Source organism: Lycorma delicatula, chromosome 4, assembly GCF_047948215.1.
Source record: "Lycorma delicatula isolate Av1 chromosome 4, ASM4794821v1, whole genome shotgun sequence".
NCBI lineage: Eukaryota > Metazoa > Arthropoda > Insecta > Hemiptera > Fulgoridae > Lycorma > Lycorma delicatula.
The window spans coordinates 178,413,125-178,431,618 of record NC_134458.1 but is presented as its reverse complement, the minus strand read 5'-3'; the positions used below and the strand labels follow the sequence as shown (position 1 = coordinate 178,431,618).

The 18,494-nt window shown below is 30.8% G+C and overlaps 1 protein-coding gene across 4 annotated transcripts in view; it reads left to right on the top strand.

The window, feature by feature from the left end:
• LOC142324111 (G-protein coupled receptor Mth2-like) overlaps positions 1 to 17,629 on the top strand; it is an 82,660-nt gene extending 65,031 nt beyond the window's left edge. For all 4 annotated transcript variants that reach the window (XM_075364772.1, XM_075364771.1, XM_075364773.1 and 1 more), the window contains exons 2-5: positions 6,436 to 6,514; positions 7,924 to 8,132; positions 14,179 to 14,344; positions 16,695 to 17,629. In XM_075364772.1, the coding sequence (XP_075220887.1) occupies positions 6,436 to 6,514; positions 7,924 to 8,132; positions 14,179 to 14,344; positions 16,695 to 17,181 (941 nt within the window). In that variant the 3' untranslated portion in view covers positions 17,182 to 17,629. The remainder of the gene's footprint in view (positions 1 to 6,435; positions 6,515 to 7,923; positions 8,133 to 14,178; positions 14,345 to 16,694) is intronic.
• Positions 17,630 to 18,494: the final 865 nt, after the last annotated feature.

Genomic DNA, 18,494 nt, shown 5'->3' with positions numbered 1-18,494 from the left:
ACATGTCCTTATCTATTTTACACCCAAAATAGAGTATGAGTTATGATTTTTTTTAACTAAAGGAGTAATACCTGTTCTTTGAGATTAAAATTTAATTCACCACGCTTATTGCAAAAATTGTTAAAACAATTTACACAACTCTGCAGCATTTTTATATAAATTACAAAATATACAAAAAAAAAACAATATGTTTGAAGCACAAAAAAATACATGTATCTATCAGAAAATATAGGAATAAAAGAAAAGATCAAAACTTGTGATGGTACTCGCATGAAGGCAGAACATAACTTATTCTCTGATCTGAGTTATTCCACAGTAAAACTAGCAATTGAATTGACTATATTGATTATGATGTCATTAATGAAGGCAATTGATTAAGTCATATCGCTACAATAAACTTATTTCTGCTAGAAGGTATAAGGTCATAGTAAACAGTCTGTATCGATATAATTCTATGATGTAATAATACCATATAGTCACTCCACTAATCATGCTTTTTTTCTGGGAAAAAAATATTTTCACATCACCTGAACACGATATATTTATTATAAATAAATAAATGTTAAAAAAGACAAAAATTAATTAAAAACTAAAACCCAGCTACGTAAAAATACATCTTAAAAGGAAAAAGCCTGTAACTTATACTAAAAGAGAAATAAAAACACAAATATACATTACATTATTTACCACAATTAAAATAATAAAATTATGCTATATAGCAAATGGCATAAATAGCTGAAACACACTACAGTAATTCAAATATTTGAATATAAACAAAAGATCCTAAGAAATCATAAAACATAAGATACCAACTGGCAGTCACTGTGATCACAAATGGGTGCATCTATTTGAGTCATTAGATATCAATAAGTGAGCTTAGTGTGCCCTACTCCCAAATGGCAAAATAATAACTTCCTCTCAACAGTTATTTCTGCATGTGGAGCCCCACAGTGAAACAGAGTTCTTAATTGGACTAAGTTTATTGCTGATAGTAGCATTCCATTTACTTTGCCACTCATCATCAACAACCATCCTCAGAAAACAGACAAGATCATTAAAAAAAATGCGATTGGTGAAAGGGGGCTGGAAGCAAGTCTCTTTTGCTGCACTATCGGCACGCTCACTGACTGAAATTACAATATGGCTGGGGATCCAGCAGAAGCTCACAGCTATATTACATCAAGTTATTTGCAAAATCTCATTGAATCTCATAGACAATAGAGTGTCTGGAGTACACATCACTAATCGCCTGTAAGGCACTCATGGAATCCTAGCAAACAAGTACATGTCGAAATGTTGGGCTAATTATAGTTAAGATTTTAACTAGAACTTTAATTACAGCTTTGCAATGAAAATACTGATGATGTTGAGAAAGCCAGACTTGTATGTTCTGTTGCCGACCACAAAAGCACAACCAACAAAATTAACGTTTTTAGAACCGTCCGTATAAACTATAGCATCAGGATTCACGCTTTTATATTATAAAATTTTTTCGTAAGATAACCGGATTTATGTTCTTTTTATGACACCGAAAAAGACCAAAGCAATAATTAACAAGAGAATGCTGCTAAGGGGAGTAATAACATTAGCAACAGTAACAACAGGAGGTAATTGTATGTTTAGAGCTGCGAAAAAGCGCTGAACTCTGATGCCCAGCGGAGCAGTAGATCTCGGTATTGATTAACGCGCTGATTGGAGAATACCGCATTGAACTTGGATGTTTTGGTTGCACTTTAATGTGAGTCACCTAGAAGCATATCATTTGCTTCCATCTATTACAAAGAGATGGCTCACCACTGTCCACCTCAGGGCTTGAGCAAAATGCACACGTGGCAAGACGGATAAGTGAATGGTGGACTGCATCGAGCATTTTTAGAGTGGTAGCTTGCGCCGACAAATAAGCTATGCTGCCGTTGTGTGAATGGGAACAGACAAGAGCTTGGTAGAAGTGCAACATGCATATACAATCGGCACCCCAACCAGTATTAGATAGAACTCACAGCATGTTTAACATTTTTAGACATTTTACCTTCAGCTCCTTCAAATGTGTTACCCATGTTAGTTGTTGGTCAAACCGCATTCCTAGAATTCAAATCCAAGTGCATGCCTCAACTTGTTCACCAAGTAAATACAGTTGAGGATCAACATTTTCCCTCAACCGGGAAAAGCAAATGCACTTTGTTTTTTTCCGGGAAAATGTGAATCCAGTACATTTACACCACGATTATAAGCAGGTTATTGTGTTTTGAAGCAGCCTCTCACCTGTAGCTAACGTTTTACATGCTACGTAAATAGAGACATAAATAGAAAGAACTCATAATAGGTTTCTGCACACCATTGTTATATTATTTGTAGCTACGGCAAACAAATTAACATTCAAGACACTTCCCTTAGTTACTCCGTTTTCTAGTGTGAAACTTTTAGATAATGTTGTTGTAACTAGAACTAGATAGGACCAACTACTGAAGAAACCCCTGATAAATGCTAGATGTTTACCTTGTATACCCCATCATGAAGTGTATTTAGGATTCCTCTCCTCCATGCCGTGTCGTATGCCTTTTGCAAATCAAAAAATACAGCAACCAGGCCTTGGCAAAAAAAAAAAAGACGTTTTGAATAGCAGCTTTCAGCACAACTACGTGATCAATAGATAATCTACCCTGGCGGAAACCGCATTGTTCTGGGTCAATTAGGGCGTTTCTCTCAAGGTACCACACTAGATGACAGTTTATCATTCGCTCCATCACCTTGCACAAAGTACTAGTCAAGAAGATAGGACAATAACTTGTGAAGCATGATTTATCTTTAACAGGTTTCAATATGCAGATCACCAGTGCCTCTGACCAAGAATCTGGAAACACCTGGTCAGAGAATACTCTATTACAGATACTCAAAAGATGTAGTAGTGCAGTATCTAGGAGATATGATAACATACTGATTCCAATATTATCATTTCCAGGGGAAGTGTCACGAGAATTCTTCAAGGCATACTTTAGTTCATCAAAAGAAAAAGGAATGTTTAATTCATTTTGCGAATCTACAAAAATAAAAGCCACACTTTCTACCTGCAACTTATATCTCATTAACTCAGGACAGTAGGATGACAAAATGTAAATGCAGATTACTTATCAAATACAATCTAGCTTTTCTTCTTGGATTTTACAGCTTTAAAGAAGTGCTCTGATTCTTCGGGCACTTCATTTGCTACCATATCCTCTTAGAAACCTCGAGATGGTGGAGGGGACTTGGAAAACTGGGATGATGAAGATGCCATTCCAGACGATGATGTTTTAATAGATCCCTTCACAGGGATCTTACATTTGCTGCGTAATTAGTGCAGCAGGAACTTTATTGTGTTTGTGTAAGGACTAATGTGGATTTAGATAAACCACCATCAGTTTTTCTGGTAGAAGGTACCTTCTTGCCAGTACTCAATGCTGTAATAGCAGCTGTGAGGAACTTTACGTGTTCTGACAAAACTTCAACCAATTTAATCAGTTCTTTACACGATGCCCATTCTTTTTCTCTCTGTGCATTGTTTGATATAGTACAATGGTACTATATCAGTACATATATAGTACAAATGGTGCAAAACTAGCACCAGGTTGTACAGCTGAGGGATTTTCTGTATTCCCGATGAGCCATAGGGAAGGACACTTTCTACTCGGTACAGATCTTCAATATAGCCTTTTCTTCCTTGTAAAGGGGACATTCCCAGGACCTTGACGAATGTGTGGACCTTTGCAGTTTATACATTTTTCTTCTTCAGCGCTGTTCATGTGCCGTACGGCTATAACATGCACAAGGCTATTCCTTTTAGCAATCAATTTTGGTGTGACCAAAATCCTGACACTGAAAGCAGCGCGTCTTGCGTTTGGTACATACAGTCGCACACGAACTAAAAGGTAGGTAGGCACACAAACAATCAGGAACAGAAAAGGTTAGAATAAGTGAGGAAGTCAGTACATCAACACCATTCTCCTTCCTCATAATCCTATGCACAGAAGTGACAGCCTGCAGTGATAGCTCTTCTGATATTTCCACTAATTCAATAGAAGCCAAGTCACAGCAAAAAAATTACACTCTTGCTGATGTTCAGCGTATTATGGAGCTCTACTATCACTGCATCTTTCTCTATATTCTTAACGGCTAGGAATTTTCGACATTAGTCTTCACTACATACTTCAATCAGTAGTGCACCACTCCTAAGCTTCTTAACAGATTTCGGAAACCCTCAGGCTGTTATCACGCTCTTATTTATTAGAAGGGGAGAAACCTTTGCACAGGATTTATACCTATCACATTGTATTTAGCAACAAGAAACCTACATTTAACTTACCACTCTCTGGTACATCTCTAATATCTATTTCGTTTGACACATCTTCGGCTGACAACATTGGTCGAAGACTCTTCAAACTCCCTGGTTTGTTGGGTTTCTCAAGTGGACCAACAACCAGTGAAAGATTATTGTTTGGAACTACCAAATGGTTCCCAAGAATACTAGTGATTAAAGAACCACTCCAGCAGAGCGCATACTGGAGCTAGGACTCCATACAACTGGATTCACCCTGGTAACCAGAGACATCGTTTGATACTCACTACATAGAGCCATCCACCATTGACATGATATTTTCCACTTTCAGTTACGGTGTCGTTCCGTAAGGTGCTGCAACACCATCAAGTGTAAGTGTAAGAAGAAATAGTGTACGATGTTGTGTAGTTGTGAAAGGTATATGTTGTAATTTGTGTAGTGTTCTTTGGTGTAGCGTATGTGTATAGTGTAAAGTGTTCTGCAATTCTAAGTGTAGTTGGAAGAAAAGCTGCAAAGGCTACGACTGTGAGGATGCCAACCTCCAAGTCTTAAAGAATAAGACTCCCTGTCGGGGACTTACCATACTAGTCACTCCTCAAAATTATTCTACTCTAAGCCATTTATAAATATGGTTCATTTTTTTATCTCCTATTCTCACAAATTCATAATTCATTATTAACATAAACTTGACTTGCAACAAATCTTAGCAAGTTTTTTGTCTTACTAGAGAAATAAGTAATTTTAATCATTTTCATTTTTTACATGTGACAATAACAAAAAACTGAAAACAATATAGACAAATTTTGAGATCATATTTAGATTCAGTGTCAAAAAAATATATTAGAATAAGCCAAAATTATTTGTGTAACAAAACACTTGTAGACCAGTGTATTATAAAGGAAATTTATAAATTTTAAAAAAAATTTAAGTTGACAAAAAAAATTAATTTTATAAGTCTAGTAAACAATAATGTTTTAGAATTACTAACAAAAAAAACCTGAAAAAATTTATTATCCTAAGATTGTAATTTAGTTGTCAGTAATAATAGTAAATACAATTTTTTTTTATGTTTGTAATGTGAGCGCTGTTTTTTATAGTTTACTTCGTAAAATTTGACTTATTTCTTTAAACAGTATATTTTTTAACCAAATTGATATTTTTCTGTTCTTCGAACCACTTAATTACAGTTTCTATTCACCAAGCGATTCTTTTACAGAAAAAATATTAGTAGTTTCATTATGACCAACTTTTATAATTTCCGATGTCTTCATACGACCTTGATTTATTGAATTACATCCTGTATCCTTCGACTTTAATTAACATAAATGTTCATTACTGACAATATCCCCCACTCGCTGTACTACGAGTGTTTTTGTAAATCTGATTCGCCAAGTGCTCCGAATATAATTTGTTTTCGTACGCGTGTACATTTACAAATAGGGCGTGGAATTTTAAGGATATTGAAAACTTTAACAAACTGAAAAACACAATTAGTTAAACAAAACTCACGTGCGCACTAAAAAATGGTTGCGACAAAATATTTTGATTCAAATTTCACGATAAAACGATGAAGAAAGTGGACTGCAATCATCTTCCAGAATACAATCATTATTCATTACATATTGTTGAGATTTAAAATTTTCATACAAAATGTTGTCCGTACCCTTGCCCCTCCAAACTGGATTTTTTGAAAATTGTAAAATATATGTCTGTGTATTTAACGAAGATTGTAAATACCAATTTTCACAGACTAACACCTTTGGTTTCTGAAATATAGATTTTTCATCTTAAAAATTTGTCCTACTTTTCATACCCTATAATCTGAATTTTCCAGAATTCTTCCTTAGTGGGTCCTTACGTTATGAAAGTAATGTGCCCTCCAAAATTCATCTACCTAGGTTGAGCAGTGTTGAATTAATTCTCAGAACCCTTGATTTTGTTTAGTTTTAATAAGTTTTTTGTACAAGTACTGCAAAATGAGATTTCAAAAAAATTATTCTACACTCATACTTAAAAGCATAATAGTTTCGTTAAATATAATATAAACTCCTAATAAAATTCTTTTTAATAGAGATGCAAGTATTTCAGTTATATAAATTTTAAAAAAATATTATTTATTTCAGGTTATATGACTTATTTTTCATTTTTTGCTGGATTCCTGTGGTTAAATGTAATGTGTTTTGATGTATGGTGGGTATTTAAGTAAGTATATAATTTTCTTATGGTTTTTTATATAATTCATTTAATTACAGTAATATTTTTAATAATACTAATATTTTTGTTATTAACAATTGATATTTGTAATCAAAAAATTACACCTTCGACTATCTCACCCAAAGTGTTGTTCAGCCTGACTACAGCCTAGCTTGCTACTGGCAGTAATTTCAGTGCCAGGATATTTAATTTTTCAGCAACTATTGGTTTCAGTCTGGCTCAGATTTAAAATTTTGACGTGCAATGGAAAACTTTTTAGGTGACCCATTTGCAATTGCTACATCTTAGCCGATGAGTTAGTAAACAGTGACCGGACAAAAAGGTGTATTTTTGGTTATGAAATGAGAAATTAATTTCACCCTTTGCATTACAGATATCAGTACTGCATACATCAGTATACCTTTAAGTTCTTAGAGCAATATCTGTAAATTGAGTTTATTGTTATATTAAAAAATTAATTTTCACATCTTTTAGGCAACTCCATTTTGTGCTATGTAATAACAGAATCAATCTCTATCCTAAATTAGTAGTACTCAAGCATAATCCTGATTCATAATTTAATGTAACTTAATTTTAAATATAAAAATTCATTAATCTACTATAATAAATAATTATTTTTATAGTATTATAAAAATACAAACTACAATTATATTTCTGTATTTTAGTTAAGACCATAGGATCTTTGAATTAAATTGAAAATTCTTTGAATATGTTGAATTGAATTTAAGAATTGTATTTGGAGAGAGATCTTCTGAGGCCAATTACATTACTATTAATGTAGTCATCATAATTTAAGTTTTAATCTACTGACTTTAGTAGTTGTTTCTCTCTAACAGGGATCTGGCTGAACAATATATGGTTCCAGCAGATACTTCTGCATACTACAGAATTCTTGGAATGAGTGAAAGTCTTCCTTATGTAAGATTGAGCCTGCTGTCAGCATTCTGCTGAAAAAAAAAAGAAAAACAATTTTTTACAGCATATATTTGAGCCAGTCAACAAAATGTTTTTGATCAATAATCTGTTGTTTCCATTCTAGGCAAAGATACATGCAAGAAATTTTGGGAAGGACTAACACCATGACCTGGACACTCCAGATAAATTTTTTGTATCATTTCACAGTCCTTCTAACAGAAAGTAATCCTTTTCTCCCCTGTATCCTGATAAAGTCAGATCCATCATCCAGATTTGTGATAAAAGGTATGAAAAACCTACAGAGTTTTTATATATTTATGTAATTTGGTGGGACTCACTTTCCATATGGATTTGTCCATAAGATTCTTTCCTGTCTACTGGCTACATTAATTAATTTGTGGTTAATGTGTTAACCATAAATAAAATATATTTTTTTATATTTAATAAAACACAATTTATTGGATTGGTATTTATGGTTTCAGAAAAATGCAACCAACTTCCTCTAGCGGTGGTTCAGTGAGACTGAAAGAAAATAAAGAAAAATTTATAGCATATTCTATTTATGCTTGGGGGACTGCTCTTGGATTCTTAATAATATTAATCTTAATGGATTGTATTCCTGAGGATGCTACTTCCGAAACATTTTCTTTTATAAAACCAAAATTTGGCCAAAACACTTGCTGGATTTTAGGTAAGAAAAAACTAATATCAGTAGTTTCAAATAAATTATCCATATTTATAGTTTAATAATCAAACAAAATCTGTAACATAGCACCACAGTTTGAACTAGGGATCTAAGGTTAGCATAATTTCCAAGTTCCATTCAAAGAAAAAAGTATAAAGGAAAATTAATGATGGGTAGATGGGAGCAGAGGAACAGAACCGATACACAAAAGTATCGGCTTAGATTGGGATTGATCAGTATTACTTTCTGGCATCCCCAACAATTTAATTTATTTATAGTCTGATATTAAAACAACTTTAAAAGATAGAACAGTTTTATATTTATTTTGCTTACAAATTTACTCATTTATGTATCTTGCACAGTTTTCTTGCCATTACCCAAAAGAGAAGGCGGCAAAACATGCATGGTTTTTGTTGGTCAAACGTTTGATCATGTTTAAATTGATGGGTATTCTATTAAAGCTCACATTCTTGCCCATCACTTTAAAACTCACAATAAAAGGCAATTTATGAAAATTGCCTTTTTTTTTTTTTTTTTTTTTTTAATTGTATTAATTGTTTTAATTGTATTAATTGTATAATTATTTTAATTGTATTAATAAATAAAAGAATCATTTATCATACCCAAATAATTGATAAAATATATATGGACATTTGTTCATTCATTAATTATTTTAATAATTAATGTGGAATAAATATATATATAAACACATACATAAGAGCAAGTCAAAAATTGCCCCAAAAACCAAATAGATAATCAAAAAATAATAGTCAAAATCAAAATAACCTATAAATCCAAAAATAAAAAAAAAAGAATAAAGTAATAGATATTCAAGCCCTAAAAGACATAAAAGAAAATGCCTACGAACAAATAAAAAAATAATTAATCTAAAAAAATAAATAATTATCATAAGTAAGTTTAGGATAGTTTAAAAAAAAACAATGATCTTGTAAATCATAATTTTAAAAAAAATTTATCTAAACAAAATCAGTAAAGAAAGAATCATCTTTAGTATCCAAAACTAATATTTTATATTAAAATACTTACTGAATTTTTACAAAATACATAATTTTATCAAATATTATTATATCTCCAATACTTAAACAACCTATATCACTAGGATCAATATTAATTTTTCAAACAGCCCTAATGTGCAGAAATAATTCAATAATAATTAAATCATCATGATATCTTTACATTATATTCCTAACAACAGTAGGAGGACTAATTATATTCATATATATAAATCAAGAATTGCATCAAATGAAAAATTTAAACCAAGAACAAAAATTTTTTTAATCTGAATAATAACTATAATAGTAAGTAAACTAATTATTAAATTAAATGAAACAAAGGAAATAATAACCGAACTAACTGAAGAAAAATCAACAAGAAAATATTTTAGAATATAAAAAATAAGTATTACACTAACAATAATAATAATCATAATTATCACAATAATTTCAGTAAACAACATTGTAAGAACATTTGAAGGACCATTAAAAAAAACTTATGTTTAAATCTATACGTAAATTAAGACCAATAAATTCCTTCTTAATTGATCTGCCACGACCATCAAACATTTCATTATGATGAAACTTCGGATCACTTCTAGGAATATGCTTAATAATTCAAATCATTTCAGGATTATTCTTAGCAATACATTACATGTTCTACAATCTATCTACACAAAGGTAGGGTTCAATATGCACATTACTTTATCACACTTTTCTATGTAGTCACCATCCTTGTCAGTGCGCTTGGTCCAGAGATCCACAAGCTTGCGTCTTTTGTTTGTCGCAAAGCCACTTATGTCCCACTTCCTGCATGTTTAAGTCTGTAGAAAAACAACAACCTCGTAAAGCATCCTTGAGCGGCCCAAACATATGAAAGTCATTGGGAGCAAGATCTGGGCTGTGAGAAGGGTGTTCCGGTACCTCAACTCGTTAATGATTTGAATGGTGTGCCCAGCTGTGTATAGCTTTGGTACCCGTTGCAAACAGACATTACGCAAGCCAACCTCATCGTGGATGATCTCATAAGCAGGACCATGACTGATATTCAAATAAGATGTTACTTCATAGCTGTAACTCACCAGAACCATCTCTCGAGCTTGCTGAATATTGTCGTCTTTGGTGGAAGTTGACGGGCATCCTGCTCTCTCTTCAAAAATCACACTCGTCCAGCCACTTTTAAACTTCTTCATCTAAGAAAAAACACTTTTACATGATAAAACACTGTCCCTGAATAATGATAGAAGTCTATAATGAATTGCATTCCCTTTCACACCCTCAGACTATAGAAATCGGATCAATGCTCATTGTTCCTCCTTGATGCAAACTGCTAGCTGAACAGGGGATCATGTTTACACTGTAACAGCCAGAAGGAAAATGATGTAATTGGCATCAAATTTTGCACATGACCACAGTTGTACAAACTTTAAACACACATGGGCAGAAGGCAGTATGACAAACTTGAAGGTGTGATACGGGGAAAGTGAAGATAATTTTTAACTTGCCCTAGTGTATATATATATATATATATATATATATATATGTGTGTGTGTGTGTGTGTGCGCACACACATGCACATGTCTGTGTACTAGACATTATTATAATTTATATCAAAGCTAATGGAAAAAAACTGGACAATGTTTTGGGGATAAATTATTATACAATGTGGAGCGATAGCAATAATAAAATCCGTTGGTGAGCGAGAGTGTGAGGTGGAAAGTATTCTGCCTGATTCATTGTGTTTTTGTTAATATTCTTTAACTTACAGTAAGCAAAGATAACATGAAACAAACTAATCCATGTTTGCTTGCCTGTAAACAGTTGCAATATGCTGAATTGACATGTAAACAAACATTTGGTGTTATAATTTTTACATGTCCTCAGAAATGCAATCAATTATGTTAGCATAATGTAATATTCTACAATAATTTAATAAAAGAAATTCAAATACACCATTAAAATTAGTGTAAATTTTTTTGTACTGTATGTACATACATAATTTTTTTAGATCTTACAATACTTCGCTTTCATAATGACACTGTGCTATTATAGCTAACAACTTTTACAATATTTTATGTTTTTAACTGGTAGAAAAAACAACTGAACAAATTTCAAGAAATCTAACAAGATTTTATCTATTACTTAAATGAAATTGTTATTTTATCTACTAAAATCAACTATAACAAAATTGAAAATTCATAACTTTTTGTATATAAATCATCATTATACAATTATCAATCCTTCTTCTATTTTAATATGTTTAAGCAAATTAGATATCCTGTTCTGACCACAATTCTACCCTCATTCACTCTTCCAATTATTTCTTCACTTTTTTACTCTGTATATTAAATCTCCTCGAGTTTTTCCATGTCCAAAATTTATTTTTCTCTTTTTATTACAGCCAGTGTTTCACATCTAATTCAGCACTTAGAAAGTCTAAGTTAACTCAATCTTACAACATAACCATTTCTTTGAATTAAACACTACCTTAAACACTGATATTCTAGTCGTTTCATATTTACTTTTGTTAGCATCTGTAAACATCATACCTAAATACCTGCACTGTTGTACTCATTCAGTTGTTCTTTTTAAAAAAAATAATTGGTTGCAGGTCTCTTATCCATATTACTTCACTTTCCTTAATATCCATTTTATTCCCTATTCTGTCATGTTTTCCAAATTTTTTAATAATTTATTAAATATCCCATTCCATTTCCTCTCCTAAAACACCATTTCATAAAAGAACCTTATACAATTTATTACTGTTTCTCCTAAGCTTCATTTTCTGGAGCATTTTTTATCATATCTTCGGAATGCATAATAAACTAGGTTGAATTTAAGACGAACACTTGCTTTACTAAACTCTTAGTTCAAACTACACAGTTTGTGTATCTATTTTCATTATCATTTTTGGATTCATCACAATTCTTTAAACAATATTTTATTCCAGTTTCTTTTTGGTTTTTTCATTTTTCTTTTAGTTTATGCAGTCTGAGACATGGTTGAATACTTTTCCATATCTATAAAAACATATGTTTTAGCACTGCACTATTCTCTACACTTCTCACTTTCCATTCATTCTATTTCTCACCAGTCTTTCCATTGGTAAATAATGTGTGTATATATATATATATATACACACATGTACATATATACACACTCTGTATGTATATACAGAGTGTTTCTAAAATGGTGGGCTGGCTATACTTTTTCGGATTCTATTTGTAAAGTTAAACAAAAAGTTTCCTTAGGAAAAATGGCAATTTCTCCTTCGTTCTCCCCCATCCGCCATTTTGTTATTTTTATATACAAATTTACATCTCTAGTTCAAATATAGTAATCACATTAACATTTAATATTAAATAATAATAAAACAATCGATATTAATTTTTCACTTTTGAATAATTTTACACAAGACACTATTACTGTTGATCATGTTAGCAATGTAAAAATGAAGCTTCTTTCAAGAGGAATGGTGTTCAAAACTACAAGAGGAATGGTGTTCAAAACTATCACAACCAGCGTATCTGTAGCAACAAGATCCTCATGACAACTTCCAAAGTAGCCATCAACAAAGATTTTCCCTGAATAATATGGACAGGTAGTTTTAATGACAATCTTTTGGGTCCTGTCATTCTACCTAATTGTTTAAATGGAGAAAAATATCTTGCTCATTTAATCGAAAATCTTCCACATTTTTTGGAACACCTACCTCTACAATTAAGAGGAAATATCTAGTTTCACCATGATGGAGCTACAGTACATTTCAGTTAGTATCAGATTTCCTGCATGAAACTTTCCATGAAAAATGAATAGGCTGCGGAGCCTGCCCAATCAGCTGACTTAAACCCTCTTGAAATCTACCTGTGGAGCCATTTGAAACGTATTATTGATTATTCAACTCAACATTGAGGATCTTCAACAAAGGATCCAAAATGAATTTCGAAAAATTAAGAATACTCCCAGAATTTCTGAACGGTAAAGACAATTTCTCAGAAAAAGACTGGAGACTTATGTAATTTCTAATGGTATACACTTTGAACATCTCTGACAACTTTTAACAATTGTTAACTGTTTAAGTACACCTAATGCTCTACAATAATTAATGTAAGATTATCACAGGTAATTGTTTTATTTAATTATCAGGTCTATTATTATGAAAATATTATTACTTAATCTGATACCAACTTAGAATACTAGACTATAAATAAAAACAATTAATATTTAATTCTAATTGAATGTAAAGTGGAGGACATGAAAACAGACATAAAATTACATCAATTTTCTGCTATAACTTGGTTATTTGTTAACCAATTTTAAAAAATAAAATGTAATTTTGTTCAAAATAAAAGGCTTAATACAATATTTTAGTAAGTAACATAAATTTTGGTAAAACTAATATTTACAGAGATATAACGGATTGAAAAATAAATATGGCTGCCATTTTGTAATTTGTGAAGGTATTTAATTCCTGATTTTTTGCTAATTTTGAAACTTTATTACCGTGAGGCTTACCAAATATTAATGTGATTCCTCTATTTGAACTTCAGATATAAATTTTTATATAAAAATAACAAAATGGCAGTCAGGGGAAGAACGAAGGAAAAATTGCCATTTTTCATAAGGATACTTTTTGTTTAATTTTACAAGTAGGATCCAAAAAAGTATAGCAAGCCCACCATTTTAGGAACACTGAATATTGTAAATACTACAAAAAATCAATAACAAATTTAATACTGTTGAACTGCGATTTTATAGTCAAATTATTTTCTTATTTAATTATATAGCACATCAGGCTGATGCCTAATAACAGTTACTAATGGATGAAATGAATTTTGTAGCATGTGAAAAAATGCCATGCCTGACCGGATGTAACAAAAAATTTCCAGATGAAAGGCAGAAATATAACAGCTCTGCCACATTTTATAAACATAATCTGTTGCATTTCTGAAGATACAGAAAAATAATTACACTAAATGACTCTTTTTTATAATTAGAGTAATTATTATATTTAAAAAGAAATAAAATTTTTGTTACAGAGTACAAATCAATCTGGCTGTATTTTTATGGACCGTTATTACTTCTTTTTTTATCTAACATATTTTTCTTTGTGATAACAATAAAGAAAGTAATAGGGTTTTCAAGACAAACTAAAGTTCTAAAAAATAAAAACAGTAGGAGGCATACAGAAAGAGAATATAAAAGGTAAGCCGGCTCATAGATTTTAATTATTATTTATAACTAGGGAACCTGTACTGCTCCACAGCACCAGTAAAAATAAATTATAACAAATAATTTAATTTGTGGTTCATAAGACTTCCTTCCAGACAACATTAGCTGTTCATCAACTCTTATGTTTCATCTCCACTTTCACATTTTTAAAAGATTTTGCATGTGATAGGGCAATGTACAATTTGTCCATGGAAAAATGATTCAAGTATGTAGATTCCTACTTGGTCCAGATTTTGCTTTGTACCTTGTTGATGTCATAAAAAGTACTAACTGTATAGGAAATAATCTTTGTTTAAAAGAAAATCAAACATAAAAGAAATGGGAGGCTTGATGTGGTGAATATTTTAATACCCAGCCAAATTCTGTATCTAAATTAGTTGCTAAGATATGGCGGTTTCAATATATTTTTAATTAGGAAATGTGTACGTTCCCTAAAAACGTTTTTAGGGATAAACTGATCAAAGTCGATGTGTGCCACTTGATGGCACTTGACATGGTGAATTAAGACCCATAGAAACCCTATAGTTTAATTAGTTGCTAAAATATCTCAATTTGAATGCCACTGCAGGAAAATATGTATGAGTGTGAGAAAAGTTATGTTCTCTTAAAGCTTCTCTCATAATTGAGTGAGTATAGTTGGTGCACGATGCATATTAAGGTGGCCTGATGTAATGAGTGCTTTAAGACCCCAACAAAGTCTGCAACTAAATTTGTTACTAAGTAATTGCAGGAAAACTAACTTTGTTTAGTTTTTTTACCAAATATTTTCTAATATATAGATTATTATTTATAATCCTCATTCAAACAGCTACCTGACTTGCTACATTACTCTTTTGAACAGTACTCTGACCAATAGTCTGTAGACCAGTCCTCTTGACTGTCAAAATAACCAAACAATATAGAGGTATTGTTTGGCTATTATGTCATTTGGCGAGCAAAAAATCCTATTTTTTGTGTAGTTTTAGTACTCATGCACATAATAATATATAAACATGCAAATATTTTACAGTCAAATTTCTTCAAACTTCTGAATAAAATATTTACTTCATAATTAGCAACTAAATTAATTATGCTTAATGGTAAAGATATGAGCTTATCAAAATCCAGAATCATCAGAATAAAAATAAAACAGGTTATGCATCCCTACTGCTAGTATTGTCATTAGTGTTAATAATTTGAGCTACTTACATCACTAATAAAGGAATGGGTAGTTCAATTCAATGATTTTTTGACAGAAAAATACTTTGAACTTTCCCAATAATTCATTTGCATAATATGCATAAATTACTTTGTGACCAAAAAGTTTTCCACTTGCTGATTTTTCTGTCATGTTTAATAAATTCCAATTACTAAAGCAATTAACCTTCCCTTAAATGAATTCCATTTTTTTTTTAGATATTTAGAAAAAATCTTATTACAATTATGTTAATATACTGAACAGTTTTTTATCAAGTAGTGTTCAGAAAATTATATTATTTTTATTATAATTTAACTATATCTCAATTCATAAATTAACATAAAAACATGAACTGAATTTAAAGTCCTTAAGCTGTACTACTGAACTCCTTATATATAGTTTCTTATTTACCTTTTTTTTTACTGGAAAGCATCATTAGAACTACATTAGTAGTTTTTATACAGTTTTTTTTTTATTTTTACTGTTTGTTAAAATGGTAATAAAAGCCAGATTTTGTTTACTTAAGGATTAATCCTTGTCCCACTTGAGATAGTAGATTAGTGAAATTAAACAATTCTGAATTCAATTGCCTATTTATTAGTGGGGATATATTCACTGACCTCATTTACAACTGTTCTAAGTTTTTTTCTAGTATTACAACACTCATTTTTACTGAGAGGTAAAAATTAGAAAAAAGTTTTAATAATATTTATATGTATATAAGAGAATTATTTTGATATTCTCTTTTTTACACAACACTAATAATTTTCCCATAATTAATTTGTAATATTAATTTTTAATGTCAAATAACTGTTAAAGCATTCTGATAATTAAAATGTTTATCTTTATATCTTATAGTAAGATATACCATAATATTCCTATTAATAATAGATTTATTATTATTAATACAACTATAATGTCTAAGACATTTAATGTCATCAAGTAGTACATTTTAAATACAAAATTAAAAATCCCACAACACATATACTTGTACTTATGTACAGGTGCCAGAGGCAACAACCAAAATTCATGGTAACAAAAAAGGCACACCTGATGCAATTGTTTTAATCAGTTACATAAAAAATGTAAACATACCTTTAATTTTATAAGCATGACATAAAATAGTATTTTTTTTTTGTTTCTTAGATATATGGTGTACATGAAATTATTTGTCATAATGGGAGTTCCATGGATACTAGAAGTGATATCATCTGTGACAATCCAAATGTATCCGAAAACTAAATATAATGACTTGTGGTACATAGTAGATTTTTTTAACAGTTTACGAGGCTTATTAATATTTGTAATATTTGTTATGAAAAAACGGATTCTAAGGAAACTAAATAATAAGTTCTGTCCTTCAGTAAAAATATGGAGTGATCACAATTTCTTATCCAGACGATGTACATACTCCAGTACGTCAGGTTCTGTAGCCGAGAGACGTAAGGATTCAGTGGCTGATAGTGTAGCAAGCTTACAGCGTCTTAACTCAGTAGCAACTTCAACATCATCAGTATCAGAAATACGTAAGAATTCACTGATCGCTTATCATAAGAATTCAATGTCTGATGAAATAGATGGTGGAAAAATGAAACCGTTAACGATACAAGAAGAAGATTCTCCTGATTTATAGTAAATACCCTTGTCCTTGAACTGAGAACATACCAATGTTTCTAGAATGTGATCTCTTACACATACTTCGATGTTATGTATAAAAGAAAAGGAGGAGAAGTTGATTAGGGAGTGGTCATTGAACAATTTTAATTCAATGACTAATTCATGTTGAGTGGTCAACAAAAACATTTACACAAATACATTTAGTCTGAAAAACTTCAGACTATGGACTTCAGTCATTTTATCCTTCATTATTATGAGTTGCCTTATTCCTTTCTTCCTGTTAACAGTGAAACCATGATGAATTGGAAACCTGCACTGCACAGAACAAACATAATTGTTAGATTCTTGAAATAGAAATTGATAAAATTGTGTGATATGTAAATATATAATATATATATATAGCACTATTATAATATATATACATACATTGTTTTGTATTTACCTAGAATAAAGAAAGAATTAAAAAATAAAATAATTGTTTTTATAATTATACATATTATTCAATTTAACAACTTCCAACACTCACAGTTCACTATTCATTAATTCAATTCATTAAAGTTTTGCTTTTACTGCAAACCTCCACTACTGTATATATATATATATATATAAAATATATCCATAAACCTGCTCAGATATGCCAAAAAACATGGGTAAAAATTTAGTAGCGATAAATGGAGTAGTTTTTTTTGTTTAACCCGAACAAACCCCCACCTTCCTCTTTATATAACAGTATAGATATGATTTGGTTAACTCAGTAGATATTAAAAAAATAAATTTCTTCAAATTACATACAAATTTTTCACTCAACAGCACACAATTATATTTTTAAACGTACATTACTGCCACAAAAGAAGGATATTTTAACAAGTTACGTGCTATGATGATTTTGCATGGTGTGGTCACAAGTGCCATGCCACTAAATGGCGCTTTTTACTTCCTGTACTGATCATTCATAATATTTGTTTTTTTAATTTTATTTCTTCCTTTATCATTTTTATAACTCTTTCAATATAGACTGGGGAATACCTTATTTAAAAACAACTTTTCTCAAGAGATGATTTTAGGTTCAATTTATATAACTGATTTGAAATTTATATCTTACAAAGACAAATGTAGAGACGAAACGATGATTCTATTTCTTGGTTATGTTTGTGTTTCATCAGTACAACAAACAAGAACAATATCAATATGAGATTAAGGTTTTCAAACTATGTTCAGAGCCCTGTTGCCCCTTAAAATTCAAAGTTTTAAGCTGGAAAGGAAAAAACTTAATAACCCAGCAAATGTGTCTGTGTCAAAAGATATCAATTTAAATTTAACGGACAGTTA